Source organism: Vanellus vanellus (genome assembly GCF_965231255.1).
Source record: "Vanellus vanellus genome assembly, chromosome: 18".
Classification (NCBI taxonomy): domain Eukaryota; kingdom Metazoa; phylum Chordata; class Aves; order Charadriiformes; family Charadriidae; genus Vanellus; species Vanellus vanellus.
Window position 1 is genome coordinate 8,947,677 of NC_138923.1, and position 15,993 is coordinate 8,963,669.

The following is a 15,993-nucleotide window of genomic DNA, read 5'->3' on the forward strand; positions in this document are numbered from 1 at the left end:
CACTAAGTGGGCGGAGGGAGGAGAAATCCTACATTTATTCTTCAGCACTCAAACACACGACAAAGCCTGGCTGCTAACGTGACAAAGACAAAACCAAGCAGTTATTAAGCCCCCTTGAGCACAGAGACAAGTTAAATGCTCCTTTTGGTCTCCAGTTTCCTCCTATGCCCCGTCAAAAGGAGCTCCTCCTGCTCCTGCTGCTGCGCTCCCAAAACCAGGCTAATAACAGCCCTGCTCGGGCGAATAACGGGTTTCTACGGAGCGATAACACTACCTGATGTCTCGTCTTTATTATACAGGATCTTCAAACCATTAAATTGCTATTAGGAGAGCCGTCTTTCAAAAACCCTCCAAATCATAGGAAAAAAAAAAAAAAAAAACTCAGAAAGGGGATTTGAGCAGTTCCTCCTTCCGTGGCTGAACGAGAGCGGGGCTTAGCGAAACACGGCTTTCCTTCTTGTCCCCAGGACGAGAACATGCAAAACCTGGTGGCCACGGGGGAGAAATCCTTCCCTCTGCTCCGGCTCAGGAGGTTTAACACCCATGCAAACACACAGCCTCCTCTTTGGCAAGTTCCTCTCTGCCCCCGCGGAATAACGAAGCTGCTTTACACCTCTTGAAGTCTTACTCTCATTCCTTTTAGTTCCACCCAGCGAAACCAGATGTTTAACCCTGCTTGACATTATTTTTCCCCGCGTATGTAAAAGATAATACTATTTACTTAGTCAGCTTTTGTTGGTGGAGCCCAAAGCTAAACGTGGGTTGGGTTTGGTTTTATTTTTTTTTATTATTTCACAAGGAGAGGAATTTGGAATATCACCTACTCGTTCCTTAGTAATCATTCTGCTTTATAAATTTTAAAACTCGGGTATTTTTAATTCGCTTTCAAGTCTACGAGTCTTCAGAGAGCGCTTCAATCGTGTTTCCATGCATTTCCCCAGAGTACCGAGAGCAAGAGCTTCCGCGCCTGTTTGTCTGTCTTCCCTTAAGGAAAAATTAAAATCTCACATCCCGGGACTCCAGGAGCTGGGTCTTCTGGAAAAACACCGGGGAAGAAAAGTCACAGAAATACTTAACACCACTGCCGATAACTACTGGTAGCGGAAAGCCGCAGGTCAGGAACCTGCGCGGGAGCGACGGCGGGTGAGCGGGATCCTGATCCCCGGGACTGCCGCGGGATGGAGAGGAACCTGCATCTCCTGATGACCCCAGCCAGAGCCAAGTTACAACAAAAGGAACTTTATTAACACCCCCCAGATGCTGGGCAGGACAGGCGGAGGCATCACAGCCAGTTTGGGTACCACCACGCGCTGGTCTCACCCTCTCCCTGCTTCACCCGGAGCATCCGCCGCCACTCCTTGAGCTGCTGTTTCACGAAACAGCCCCCCGCGTGGCAAGTAGCTGCGAGGGGCAGAGACGCAGGAGGAGACGGGGAGAGGAGGGGTGCCGCTCGCCTGCTCGGTCACCAGCCGGGTGAGCTCCTCTCCTGCTCTGGTGGGTCCCAGACTCGCATCTCTCCTCTCCCTGGTTTCACGGTGCACACTGAGCTGGTCCTCGCCAACGAGCCCAGCACACAGAGCAAAGTGAGCCAAACCACGGCCCTGCATGGAGGTGGCAACCTAAAAAAAAAAAAAGAGGGCCAAGCCACCCCACCCCACAAGAGCCCACTGCAAGGTGCTCGTCTCGGGATCACAGAATCACAGAATGCTTTGGGTTGGAAGGGACCTTGAAGACCATCCAGTGCCACCCCCTGCCCCAGGCAGGGACACCCCCCCCCAGCCCAGGTTGCTCCCAGCCCCGTCCAACCTTGAACCCCTCCAGGGATGGGGCAGCCACAGCTCCTCGGGGCACCCTGCGCCGGGGGCCGGGGGCTCACCGCCCCCACAGGGAAACATTTCTTCCTGATATCTAACCTAAATCTCCCCTTTTCCAGTTTGAAGCCATTCCCCCTCATCCTATCCCTCCATGGCATTGGAAAAAGTCCCCCCCCAGCTCTCCTGGAGCCCCTTTAGGCACTGGAAGGGGCTCTGAGGTCTCCCCGGAGCCTTCTCCTCTCCAGGCTGACCCCCCCCACCTCTCCCAGCCTGTCCTCCCAGCAGAGGGGCTCCAGCCCTCCCAGCATCTCTGGGGCCTCCTCTGGCCCCACTCCAACAGCTCTGTGGCTTTCCTCTGTTGGGGGCTCCAGAGCTGGAGGCAGCACTGTGGGGGGGTCTCCCCAGAGCGTGGCAGAGGGGCAGAGTCCCCCCCTCGCCCTGCTGGCCACACTTCTGATGCAGCCCGGGACATGGCCGCCCTTCTGGGCTACGATCGCGTGCTGCCGGCTCATGTTGAGCTTCTCATCAATCAGCACCCCCAGGGCCTTCTCCTCAGGGCTGCGCTCCAGCCATTCTCCTCCCAGCCGGATTTGTGCGTGGATCCCGCGCAGGGAGCATCCCCCGGCCAGGCAAGCAGAGCTACTTCCAGCAGGTTTTAAATATTCAGCCCCACACAGTGAGCCCGGCTCCGACCCCGCAGCAGGGCTCACCCGGCAGATTTAACCATGCCAGAGGAATGTTCGAAAAGAAGCCAAAGCAGAAGTGCTCCCGGCTTTGGGTGAGGGCTGAAATGACAAAACAAAGGGACACTCGAGTCTGAAATGTACATCAGAGTCCCATATCACGGTGCTGTCCTTTCCCATTGCAAAGGAACAGATTTTGCTCACGCTGCCAAAAATCACCAGGAACTATGAAAATGCAATGAGGCTTCATCTTCCATCAATAAATTCATTATTTTTTATTTTTTTTCTGTAGAGACTTTCATCCACCCCGGCAGCTGTATGCTAATTCCCCCTCAGCACTGCTTTATTATCACTTGGAACAGATGTTACAGCCGCCCCAAAATCTGGAGGTTACAAAAAAAAAAAAAAAAACACTATTAACCTAATCTGGGCACCAGGCGGAGGGTTTGGAAGGGGGGGGGGGTGTTCAGCACCGAGGGGGACGGCTCAGCCCCCCCCTCCCGCCGCGGTGGCCGGGGGTCCCCGGCAGCGGCGCAGGTCGGCTCTCCCGGCAGAGACGGCCGCTGCTCCATTGCAGCGCCCCGACCGATCAATAGCAACCAGGGGATCGACGGCTAATTGATAAAAACCACCCCCAAACGTCGTCAAACAAAGACGGAGAGATCAAGGGAGAAGATGGGATTTGCAGGCTCGTTCCGAAGACTCAGGGAAATTAGCTACAAAATCCCCACAGGTTTTAAAAACTTTGGGCACAAATGTGGATGCAATAATCTTTTTTTTTTTTTTTTTTTTTTTTTTTTTTGTGTGTGAGGGGGTTTCTGCCTTTGTCGAGGTGTGTGCGCAAACAGAGTCGTTTCAACCACAGATAAATCCAACTGCGAAAGGTTTAGCATTCCCCATGGAGTCGATTTCTCCAGTGCAGCCCAGTGTCGCTCCAGGAGTAATTAATGGCAGAATCTATTTATGACCTTTGAATAAATTGTGCTTTTCTGAAGGGAAAGCTGTTAAACACGTTAGCAAATATAATTGGGGGGGGGGGGGGGGGGGGAGAGAATGCCAAAAATCTGGAATTAAATCTCTCTCTAATTAGAAATGCTTCTTGCAACCACCTGGCCAAAAAAAACCCACACTCTCAAGCAGATACTGTGGCTTCATTAAAGCTTCCTCGTTATCCTTCCTGAGATAACCGGGCTGTCAATACAAGGGAAATTTACTTCTAACCTTTGTTACCCCTAAGAAAAAAAAAATAATAAAAAAAAATACGTTTGAATGTTCCTCCACAAGGGGAAAGCCCGGCGACCTGCACCCGAACCTCTGCAGGGCCCCGCTCGCCCGGCGGCATCCTGGTGGCATCGCTCCTCCTTGGCCAGCCTCCCGCTGCTCCTGCTGTGAGGAACAGGGTTTGCTGCCCGTAGGTCAGGACGTTTGACCGAGTTTGCCGTGTCTCAGAGTAAGTTCTCATCAGGGAGACACCGACTGCACGGTGCAGAAAGAGGCCAGGGAAAGCGGGTGGGGAGCAGCGGGGATGAAAGCCGGGAAGGTCCTTGGAAAATGTCCTCGCTCCATCAGCGTGAACATCCCTCCCCTGCCCGCTGGAGAACACAAAACTCAACTGATGTGTGAGAAAGGGTTAAAGTCTGATAACAAATCTGCAGACTATATGTCAAGGGCATGGAGTGACAGGACGAGGGGAGATTTAGATTGGATATCAGGAAGAAATGTTTCCCTGTGGGGGCGGTGAGCCCCTGGCTCAGGGTGCCCCGAGGAGCTGTGGCTGCCCCATCCCTGGAGGGGTTCAAGGCCGGGTTGGACGGGGCTGGGAGCAACCTGGGCTGGGGGAAAGTGTCCCTGCCCAGGGCAGGGGGTGGCACTGGATGGTCTTTAAGGTCCCGTCCAACCCAAACCGTGGTATGATTCCATGCAGCACCCAGCCCTTGCCACTGTTAATGTGAAAACGCAGAGAGCAGGTTGATTCACATCTGGCAAGATCCTAGAAATTTTGGGTTTTAATTATTTTAGAAGGCACATCAAAAACTCCAGTTTAATGTGAAAATATTTGTGCTGAAGTCATACTGCATCTCCAGCTGGTTTCCCAAACAAAAGCTGACCCGTGCGGGGAGATGCTCGGTGAATCACGGTCCCGGGGAGATGAGCCGGGGCAGGTGGAGCGGGGACATCTCCCCGGGAACGTCGGCTCCTGGCACAGACCAGTCCAGCGCCGACAGGGCGAGTCGGCAAACCTCAGACCAACACTCGCGTTTCACATCCTGCAACTTCACACAGGAAAATCCGCCGTCGCGGTGGGAGCCCGGAGCCGGGCAAGCAGACCGCACGCCCGGCTGCTCCCGGGCTGCTCGCTGCCGCCCCGGCTGGCTCTGCGCTCCCGACCCTTTGGCGATATGAAGTTCTTCGGTCTATTTTATTGCTTGAAAACTGACAATCTGGCTAAAAGACACCCGCACCCATCTGCAACATCGCACATCTCCCCAGGAGCAGACGCCCCAGCTGGTCCTGCGAGCGTCACCCAGGAGCTGGAAGCCACAAGCCGCCACCAGCACCACGACAACGCTTAGTCCCCCAAAAACCAGCGCTCTGCGATCACCGTGGCCATCCTGCTCAAGGTCTCGTGGGCTCTGCCCAACACGCCTCAGTTTGGCGTCAGATCACCAGTTACAGAGCCGCGTCTCGCAGGGCAGAGCGAGCATCTGGTGACAGAAGTGGCACCGAAGGAAAAGCCCTGTGACCAGTTCGCCCGCCCCAGGGGCATCGGGCTGAGCCCAGAGCCGCGCTGTGCTGAGCAGCTGCTGCTCCAGGAGCGCTTCCCAGAAAACAGCCCCAAACCCCTCCAGCACTGTTAGAAAAGAAAAAAAAAAAAAAAAAAAAGAAAAAAAAAGGCATATAAGTTGATCTATAAAGGAAAAAAAGGCATAAAACTCTTCAAAGTAACTTACTGGATTTACTAGAAGTTTTTGTTTTACTTTCTATTTAAAGACCCGGCTCTCCCGCAGCTAACATGCGACTTGTCTTTTTTTTTTTTTTTTTTTTGTCTCCTCCCCTCTCTGAGGCTTACCAGCGACTTTCTTGGAAGATCACTCACATGAGAAAGTGCTTCCCATAAATGCAAAGGGTCTCGATAAGCGCACAACCCGGCCCCGACGCTGTACGCGGTTCCTGTCCCGCGCACATGCCGTTCAGCCTGGGCTTCCCGGTGTTTAACACGCTCCAGCTCTTAAAAATATATATATATATCTCATTACATACATACACATATATATACATCTCCCATTCTTGTTGCTCCCGCCCCAGCCGAGCCGCACCTCCCAAGGACAGGGCTCTGCTTTAGGCAAAACCCGTACCCTTGCACCGGCGCAGATGCTGCCAGCCCAGCTCTGAACGCTCCCAGTACCCGATGAACCCAGAGGAGCCCAACCAAAGCAAAAATCAGTTCATACAGCACGTCCCCCTTCGGGGCAGTCTGGGGGACGCGTGCTCAGTTTGGGGGACACGTGCTCGGTGAGGACACGCCGACGGGTCCTGCAGAAGGCTCCGCCGTGGGGGCTTTCCCGCAGGGACGGCGGAGCTCGTCCCGTCCGCAGGTCTGAGCCTGCGCCGGCTGCCTCGCCGGGCACGGGGCACGCCGGGCTCCCGGCTGCTCACGGCTTTGGGCGGACGTTTGTTTTCCACGCGGCCGAAGACTTTCGTCATGCACATGAGTTCAGCGGATTTCACAGATAATTCTGTGTTCGCAGCAGTAAACACAAATCGCTTCTCCCGCTCCTCCCCTTCTTGATGTACAAGCCTCCTCTGTTCCCTCCGCTGCCCCTTTCAAATACCAGATGTCCCATTTAGCTGTAAACCACTATAAAACACACCAAAAGATACGAATGCTATAAAAGGGCCAATTTACTCCCCCCTCCGTCAGTATTGCAGCGTATGCTTGACGAGAAAGAGTAGATGTCCTCTACGGGAACCTTTTAACCTGCCCCCTCTCCCCGTTTATCGAACCCCGCTGGTTTGCGGGCAGAGCCGAGGCCTTGATGCCGGCAAGCGCAGGCAGCCGCCCCGCGGTCCCCGAGGGAGCCGGGGCACGGCCCGGAGCCCGCTGCCAAGTGGAGGACATCACGGCCCCCAGAGGTGCGAAGCCCTCCCGACCTCGCCGCCGCCACTCTCATCACATCCACAGGCAGCCGTCAGCATCTCCCGTCGCCGAACCAGGTTCACCACCCGGTCAGCTGTCAGCACGGACCAGGAGAGAGCACGGAGCGATGCTGCTCCTGACAAGGGCGTGCAGGGCACCGTGTAAAGGTGGGAGATGCTCCCCTGGTCCAGCAAGCCTGGCAAATTCAATCCTGAGCAGTCAGGCGGCATCACAGCAAATAAAAGCTGATTTACAACCGGGTCTCTACCACGGGCAACGCTAGAGAGTCTACCGACGGGGGAGTTCGTTAGATCACACCACCGAGGAGCCAAACGAGCGGAGCGAGTCAGGATATGACTCAGGCTGGTGGCTTTCCAAGGAGGCGAAGGAGGACCTTCCAGCTGAATCCTCGCTGCCCAGACGGGGCAGGCCCGTGGGTTACGAAACACGAAGAACAGATTTGGCGCTACCTCTTGCTCTGCCCAAGCAGCGGCGCCTCGGGCGGAAGGCAGCCAACGGGCAGGCGGCATCCTGTGTGCCGCGCTGTGACGGGGACGGCCTGCAGCCCTCCCCTCAGGCTGAAACAACCCTTTTGGGGGTTTCGGGAGAAAAGGGTTCTTAAAACCAGAGGTGTTCCAAAACTTGTTCTGCGGGACCGGTGGGACAGGCTGGGAAATTCGATGGCCAACAAACTACTACGCTTCGGTGACTTCTCCTGAGGATAACTGATTTTTTTTTTTTCCAGAGCGAGAGGGCTTCGAGCCGACACGCAGATTAGCAACCGGACCCATCTGCACCCGTGCTTTTTCCAGTTCTTTCTATGGCAGAGTCCTTCTGGCTTTTGTCAGAGCAAGAACGCCCTCTGACACGAGAGGAGAGGACTCAGATGGTCCGATTACCTGTTAGAGATGTACCCCTGTGAAAACCTTTCAGGTTCGGACATCTTCGCTAAACCTTATCATTAACGTGGACTGGACCCAACAGGGGGCTGAGCTGGTCCAGGACGGGATCACCGGCAAACGCGGTACAAAACGCCCACGAGAACAAGCAGATGGCAATCACAGGGCTCGGATAAAGGTCACGGATAAACCCACGCTAGGAGAGACCTGGGCAGCGGGTGCCCAAGCGGCACGGTTTGGTACCCGGGCGGCCGGGTGCTCTTCTGGCCGGTTTTGGCCAACCTCCGCCGGGACTGAACCGCAGCCAGGCGGGAGAGCCCCAGCCCTGCCTGCCCCTCCGCCGCCACCGCGGGAGGCTCCGAGCCATCCCCGAGGGCGGAGGGCAAGGAGTGGTCGCCTTCCAGCTGGATCATCGGATGAAGCACAGCCCTGAGCTGCAACCAAAGAAAAAATAAAGGGAGGGGGGTGGGGGGTGGGGGAAAGTCAGTTTTATTAGAAACAGACCTTTTTCCAAGCTTTTTCTTGCAGAGGAAATACAACACTGGGAAAAGTAACTTCATTAATGCCGAGTTTGAAGTTGTCAAACGCAGACTGTAATTAATAGATGTCCTATAAAAGAAGGTCCTTCGCCCTCCTTATAAAAGGAGCATCGGGGGGAATACAGGTTAGAGGATGGAAGCAGGACACACGCAGGTGGACGCGGGAGGCTGCTGTAGGGTAACAACGCGAGTCATCCCCAAACGCGAGCCCTTGGGCTAATACCGCTGGGGGTGACTCGCTGCAGGCTGGCAGCAGGGACAAGGGCAGGCTTTGCCTGGGGCCAGTGCTCATGGAGGGGCTCCGGTGAGCCCCGCGGGTCCCGGGATGCTGCAGGGACATCTGGGCAGACAGATGGACTCAGTCTTCGGGTGGGATCAGAGATCCGGGAAGCCGGGCTGATTGCTGGGAGAGCAGCCACGGGGACTCATCTCCAGATCGCTGAGAGTCCAAAGGAACCAACTGATGTGGAGGGGAGAGGGAGGAAAGAGGGAGGAAAGAGGGAGGAAAGAGGGAGGAAAGAGGGAGGAAAGAGGGAGGAAAGAGGGAGGAAAGAGGGAGGAAAGAGGGAGGAAAGAGGGAGGAAAGAGGGAGGAAAGAGGGAGGAAAGAGGGAGGAAAGAGGGAGGAAAGAGGGAGGAAAGAGGGAGGAAAGAGGGAGGAAAGAGGGAGGAAAGAGGGAGGAAAGAGGGAGGAAAGAGGGAGGAAAGAGGGAGGAAAGAGGGAGGAAAGAAGCTGTGCGCAACTCAAAGAAGGTGGATCCATGCTTTAAAAAAAATTTAAAAATAAAAAAAATCAAAGCAGAGAGAGTCTTCACTTCCCAGAGGTGTTGCCAAGCTCCCTGTCCTTACCCCCCCTCCATGTCAATCCTCTCCACGCCAGCACACCTCACATGTGCAGCAAACCCTCCAGCCCCTCAATCGCACTGCGCCCCAAATCGACGGGATCCTGCTGCTCCCAGCCCGGGCTGCTGGGACGTGCGGGATGAGCGCATCTGAGAGATTCCTACACACACACAGGCTTCGGAGGAAATCAAATGGAGAGGTATCGCAGGGAAGAAGCTCAAACGCTGTGAAACAGGAGGTTTGCCTCTTTAAGAAAGGACAAAGAAGCGGATCAAAAATTTGCCCTCAGGTCAGTCTGAAGCAACATTTCTGTCAGCGCCAAAAATCAGGTCCCTTTTGGCTCCAGATGAGCTGAAGAAAGCAAAGGGTCCGGCTGGGGGCTCCCACACCCGGGACGCAGGGTGATGGCTCAGCACCGTCCCGCCGGGCGCGGGTGAGGTGGGGAGGCTCAGCCCCTCCGACAGAACCCCATCCTCGGCACGCATCTTTGTTCGCTCCAGCCTAAATTTCGGCAGCCCTGATTCCTCAACCCAACTGCCTCGCTCAAACGCAGCCACAGGAATTAAGCATCACTGCCAAAAATTAGCCTGTTTCTCCCCGGAGGGACCAAGCGACGAGGTACCCCGTTTGCTGGCGGTACACCCGGCACGAAGGATCGCCACCGTGAAGGATGGAGAAGCCAAGCGTTTTATTTTTATTTTTTTTTACAGCTCATCAACACGCTGTTGAGATAGAAGGCAGCTCCCAAGCCTGGTCCCAACTTGAAAAGCGACCACATTGACTGGGGGTTTTTTGACTTTGTGGTTTTTTTTAAAGGCATCTATTCATTCGAGACTTTGTTCCTGCTAGGTATTTAATGCAGGTATTTAACTCTTGTCAATCATTTGGGGGGGGGGGGGGGGGCAGTTTTCACCGCTTTTTATGCTTCTTGGCACAGTCAGCGGATCCATCTAACACCTTCCGCCTTCTTCTGCCCCAACAGAATACATATGAGCCTTCAGCTGCAGGTTCAGTAATATGCTACAACCTCGCCAAACAGCAAAAAAGGGGTACTACCTCCGGCTAACACGAGGTTTTTGGGTGCTATCTAACCGGCGGTGGGCTTGGGAGGGGGTGGGAAGGAAGACTGCGATGGGTTCCTATTTGCAAGGAGCTCTTGCAGGAGCCCTACAAGACAGAGCACCTTTCCCCCCCCCCTTTGTAAAGCTCAGCACATCCGAACGGGAAGTCACTGAGACACAGTAAACAGTGATATGTAATGAGGCCATTTTTTATAGCCGTTTTTGGAACAGAACTCAGTTGCGAGAAGCAGAGAGCAAATAAAAAGCCGGAGGACCTGAGCAGGGTAAATCAGAGAGGAGCTACGCAGACCTCGCTCAGACGACCCACCTACCCAGGCAGCTCCGACAATACTGAATTATATTTAACTACTATCATGACATATGGAAGTAATTACAAGCATTGTAGCTATAAAGCCTTCAAGTGGCACGTTAAAAAGTCCCAAAGCCTCGTGAATAATTACTGCTACCAAACACGCCAGCGTGCCTTCACCCCCCCTGTACCTGGGGGAAGCGGTCGACTACAAACCACCTGCTCCCGGTTGTCACGGCAAATGAGCGCCTACATCATCAATAAATAGGACTTTGATACCAAATTATTGCCGTCCTTCAGAGAAAACGACAGCTGTGAAGCCGGGTGACAGTCCGGCTGGGTGTAGGGCGTTACAGCCATCGATGGAGGACGGCGGTTGTCCGCGCGGCTCCTTCATAAGGGCAAAACAGAGCGGTGGTGGGCAGCCAAGTCATCACGCCAATTACGTTTGCTGCGTCTCATCAGTCTCCAGAGCCCTAATAAAACCTCCAGGCACTGCAGACCGAGATGGATTATCTCTAGAGAGATGTCAATATGCTTCAAAATAAGAATCCTTAATGAGCTGACCATTACCGCCCAACTTGAAGCCTGCACACACGCAAATACACACATTAAATACGTGGCTGCTTCATTTCAAGCATCCGGGAGATTTTGAAGCAGGAAAAAAAGATACTCAGCAGTGTCCAGGCCAACCTTAAAGGAAGGGCGAATGCAACGTGATATCAACGGGAACCTTCACCTTACACTAAACCACATGATGAAGCCCAAGAAACGCACAACGGCTTTGGCATAGGTACCAACTTCCACCTGCCTAAATATATGGAGCACTGTCAACGTCACGGCAGAGAACGCTGCCGCAGAGCGCTCAATACGGCCAGGACGGGGCAACGGGAAGACGGGACAGGAGTTTGGGGGATTATTGCTTTTTTTCCTTAGTTGAACCCACATTTCCTTCAGCTGCAGAGATTTCGGAGGAGAAACGCTCCCGGAGCCGGGCCGGAGGGCAGAGCTCCCTCGGACACGATGGCGGCAGCCCCCGCCACACCTCGCACACTCGCCTTCCCTCCCCGCTTCTCGGGCACCGGCCACACAAGCACTTGGCCGAGAGGTCTACGGTTCCATAGAGCCCTCCGTGGCATCACCACAAGCGCCAAGAGGTTGAAGCGGGTCTGCCAGACACCAGGGCAATTAACCCAGGGTGCTGGCACGCCTCCGGAGCAAGGACAGTGACCTGGCACCCTGCAAGCAGCTCCCGAGTTTTCCATCTTCGGGGATAATTCCTGGTCAATCCCGCACCCGCAAAGGTGTCCGGCACAGCGCATCCCCGGGAGGTTTCTGCCCGCAGACCTGCCTGCGCAAAGCACATTGCCCAAGCGGGGAGCAGCCCGCAGCAGGGCTCGCCCGAGCTTCCCTACCAACGCCGGTACACATCCAAGTCCCTGTCAGGAAGGATTAATTTTACCGAAGGCAAAAGGAAAAAAAAAAAAAAAAAAGAAAAAAAGAAAAAAAAAAAAACCAACCCACACACACCCAAACAAAACACACGCCACTAAATATCGACCTCACCCAAACGTGCTATGCTATTTTTTATCGCACGTATTATTTGTTACGCCTCACCATGCTGAAACACAAGTGAAGAGTCATTTAATTTGCATTTGACCAGAGACTTCACGAAATTATGATCCAAACCTAATTACCGATGAAAATCCAAAGCTCGGAGATCTCCATCCTACTCCCAAAAGGAACTGGGGATGCAAGAGCAGCTGTACCACACAGTGCCAGAGAAGTGGAAATCAGGGCCGGCGCCAGGGGACGGGGCAGGGACGTGGGGGTCTGGAGAGGGCTCTGCGCAGGGACGGGGGAGAAACGCCGCGCCGAGAGTCGGGAACGGGGACCGCCAGCCTGAGGGGCGCTACATCCGCTCCCGATGGCAAATAAAGATGTTCTTTGCATCACACTCTCGCAGCTGGCTGGCAAACCAGCCGGAATTACACCCCCCCCCCAAAATCCAATCACGGTAATAGACACAATGATCAATAAGCACCGAGGGCGAGTACACACCTCCCACCTCTCCAGAAACAGCCTCTACAGCAAAAGCAATTAGCAGAAATGAAGTTTTTACTCTGGGCTCATCGAAACTGGCCTCACGTCCACCGACTCCCAGAAGAGAACTGGGATTGAAGACCGTTTTTCCTGCTCGTTTTGTTAGTCTCCGTGGAGGTTCGGTCGCTTTGGGTCATCCCACCCTTCCGGGCACCGCCAAGCACAGGACTTGGGTCGCTGGAATTGAGCATCGACATAAAGCAAACTTGAGATTGCGACCTAATGAGGCGGTTTTACTCATTTATTTAATTAAACCTCAAGTAGTAAACTACTTCTGCGTGGCCAGCCGGGCCGTTTCACCAGCCTGGTTTCCCCACTGACCGCGCACAGGAAGGTTTGAGGAGGAGGGGGACAGCAGCTCAGGTGCCCGCAGAGGGGAGCAGAAGTCCCCGCAGCCTCACCCGCGGCCGGCACGCCATGCTCGAACCGCGCCACGCAGCGCACCTTCGAAAAAAAAAAAATCGGCATGGAGGGGGATTAAAAAAAAAAAACAAACAACCAAACAAAAGCCACCAAACAAACACACAACAGTGTCTGGATCTTAAAGCGTTTCTTTGCTGAGAGATGCAATTTCACCTCCAGCCTTTGAAACGATGCTCACCTGGGGCAAAAATCTGTTTCTCATTACACACCTGCACAACCCCACTTAGTTCACTCAGAGAGGGGGATGACAGAATGTTACTGGGCGTTTCAAGTCTAGCACAAGTGTCTTGCCCCCTGGCATTTTGACTGAATAATAAAAAAAAAAAAAAAAAAAAACAATCCCTGTGGTAAGGCAGAGGGCTGGTTAGCCAGCCCAGCCAGGCAAACCACGCATTTATCATCAAAAAACTCCTCTGAAGTTTCCAGGCACACTCCGTCTTGCACATCCCTACCCCCGTGTCTGAACGCATCACAGCTGGGTGACAAACATGGGCTCCTGCACTACTCTTCCAAAAATTCAGCCCAGAGAGACTAAACCGCTCACCAACGGCTGCCGCGAGGCCGAGGCACTGTGGGGACAGCTGTTCCCAGGACGTCTGTCCCCAGCCCGGCTGGGCTCGGACCCCTTCCTCCCTCCTCCCTGGGCCACCAGTGCTGAGGATGCGCCGAAGGTTAAAGAGCACCAAGATGCCTCCTGCCTTTAGCTACCCTGGGGGAGAAGCCAGGTTCCCAAATTCCGGAATTGCCAGAAAAACAGCAAATACATAAGAGCGAGTATAACGACTCAAGTCTACAGTTGAGTTGGGCCCCATCCTGGCTGAGACCAAGCATCAGCTGAGCCCCTCTAGAGCATCCACTCCCACGCCAGGCTCTGCGCATCCCCGTGGGCTCAGCTTTGGCCAAGCCCTGCCGGTCCACACCGAGGACAGAGGTGACCACCAAAACCATCTGATTCAGCTCGTTCCCTTCGCACCCCTCCCAAATCCAGGAAAGCAGCCGGAGCGCAATGTCGTTAAGGACCGCTGGGCTGAAAGCGCTCAACTCCAACAAGCAACACCTGCCTCTCGCCAGAGCATCCTTCGCAAACCACCACTGCCATCTTCCCTAGATCGCACCCACCATTTTTAAACCCATTCTTAATTCCCCACGGGGCAAATATTGAACCGAAATTAGGTTTGTAGGGCTATCGTGTTTCCTTAAAAGAAAAAAAAAAAATAAAAAAGCATAGTATGCCATTCTCAGCATGTTCTAAGAAAGCAGTAGTCCCCGCGCATCTACAGCTCCAACGCGACAGTTTATATTTGGAAACATCAGTTTGTACAGAAGACAGTTTGAGGAGTTTATCGCCTGGAAAGCGAAGAGGAAATCTCACAGCGTTGCTCCACGCTGGGAAGAGGCATTGGTAGGTGTTGGTATTTACTCTGCGCCAGCGGGGCTCACGCACCGACGCGAGCGCTGGCGCAGGCGGGTTTTCACCGGGGGGTTGGGGCTTCCCACCCCGGCGGTTTGCGGGACGGAGGTCCCCGATGCCGCAAGCGAGCGGCAACATCCCGGCGTTCACGTGTCTGCGGCAGAAACACGCTTCGCCCCCCCAAAGCGTGGCTCCAAGTTTCGGGGCTGAGCACCCCGCAGGGGAGAGCGGGGCGGGGGTCTGTCCTCAGCCCGGCACGCAGCGGTACGAGGAGGCCGAGCAGCCGAAAAACAGCGTGGCCCTGGAACAAAACTCTGGCGGAAGAAGGGAAAGGCACTTGCCGGATGAGCAGCGTGCTTGCACAGCACATATCCACAACTCATGTTAACATTATACATTATTTATCTTTGAACCCTTCAATAAAGTTAAACAGAGTCTCGCACGCCCTCGCTACCAGGAAATTCCCTTTCCCTTTTACCAATAAAACCTGTTGTGGCTCAAAAATAAAAGCCAAGTTCACCGGGCGCTTGTCAGCACGGGGGGTGCCGGGCAGTACCCCCCTTTCATTTGCTTCTAATAGATTTCACTTCCCGATTCCCATGCAAATACCGCCCAGCTCGGCTCGCAAAAACACAAGCGCAGCATTTAAACCCAAAACAACCAGAGCCGGGTTGGGTTTGCTTGATTTGGCTTGGTTTTTTTTTTTTGTTGTTGTTGGTTTTGTTTTTTTTTTCTCCCCATTTGTTTAAGCCTGCTTCCACCAAAACAACCAGAAATCGGAAACACTTCCGAGGAGGGAGCCCAAAAGCTTCCAAGTTCCCAGCTGGGGAAGGGGCGATGAGAGAGGGGCAAAGGGGGAGCACCGGGGGCCACCGAACCGGGACCCCCGATTGCCCCCGGGCACCCCACGGCCGCCCTCCCCGCCCCGCCGGGCTCGGGGCCGCCTCAGAGCACCAGAGTTTGGGGGTTTGGTGGGGTTTTATTTATTTATTTATTTGCTTATTTTGCTTTTCATCTCCCTGGGCAAAGTTTTGTCCCCAAGGCCGCCACCCTGCCACCACCGCCCGCTCCTCCGGCGGATCAAAGCCGAACTGGTGCCCCGTTAAACACACCCCCCCACCCCCCACCCCCGAAGTAATCCCGTCTCCTCCTCTCAGCGCTGTTATTCGCTTTTGTTCCGCGATGACTGTAAACAGAGTGGGGACGTTTCCCCCTCTTTCCCGACGGGGGGGAGGGGGAGGGGGGGTGTTCTCCGCCCCGGAGCCCTTTTCCCGTGCGGCCGCTGTTCCCACCGGGGCTGAGCCCCCCCGACGGGGCACCGGGAACTACTGACGCGAGGGGACTGAAAGGCAGCTGGGGGGGGGGGGGGGGGAGGTTGAAGGGCAGCCGGAGGGGGGGTGTTAAGCAGACGATCCCCCACGCACCCCTTCCCCAAACCCCCTCCCACCCACGCGTCCCACCAAGTTTTGCGTGAGCAACCCCCGCAAGCCAGGCAAAAGGGTGTCCCCGTCGTGTGCGTGTGTCCTCCCCCCTACCTGGGACATCTGGGGCCTGAAGTTGATGTCCTTGAGGTCGATGGAGCCGGGGGAGAGGTTGTGGAGCAGTTGGCAGAGCAGCACCCCGTCCCGCAACGCCTGCGCCAGGTCGAAGACCACCGCCGACGGCCACACCACCCGGTGGTTGGGGGGCAAAACTTTGCAGTCGATGAGCCAACGGCCGCACTGCCGCCACTCCTCCATGGCCGCGGTCCGCTCTCACACCCGGCCTTCC

At 54.8% G+C, this 15,993-nt stretch overlaps 1 protein-coding gene across 1 annotated transcript in view; it reads right to left on the bottom strand.

The window, feature by feature from the left end:
• Positions 1-15,993, bottom strand: part of VAV2 (vav guanine nucleotide exchange factor 2) — a 158,193-nt gene extending 142,200 nt beyond the window's left edge. The window contains exon 1 of the mRNA XM_082492622.1: positions 15,759-15,993. Coding sequence (XP_082348748.1) covers positions 15,759-15,962 — 204 coding nt within the window. The 5' untranslated portion in view covers positions 15,963-15,993. The remainder of the gene's footprint in view (positions 1-15,758) is intronic.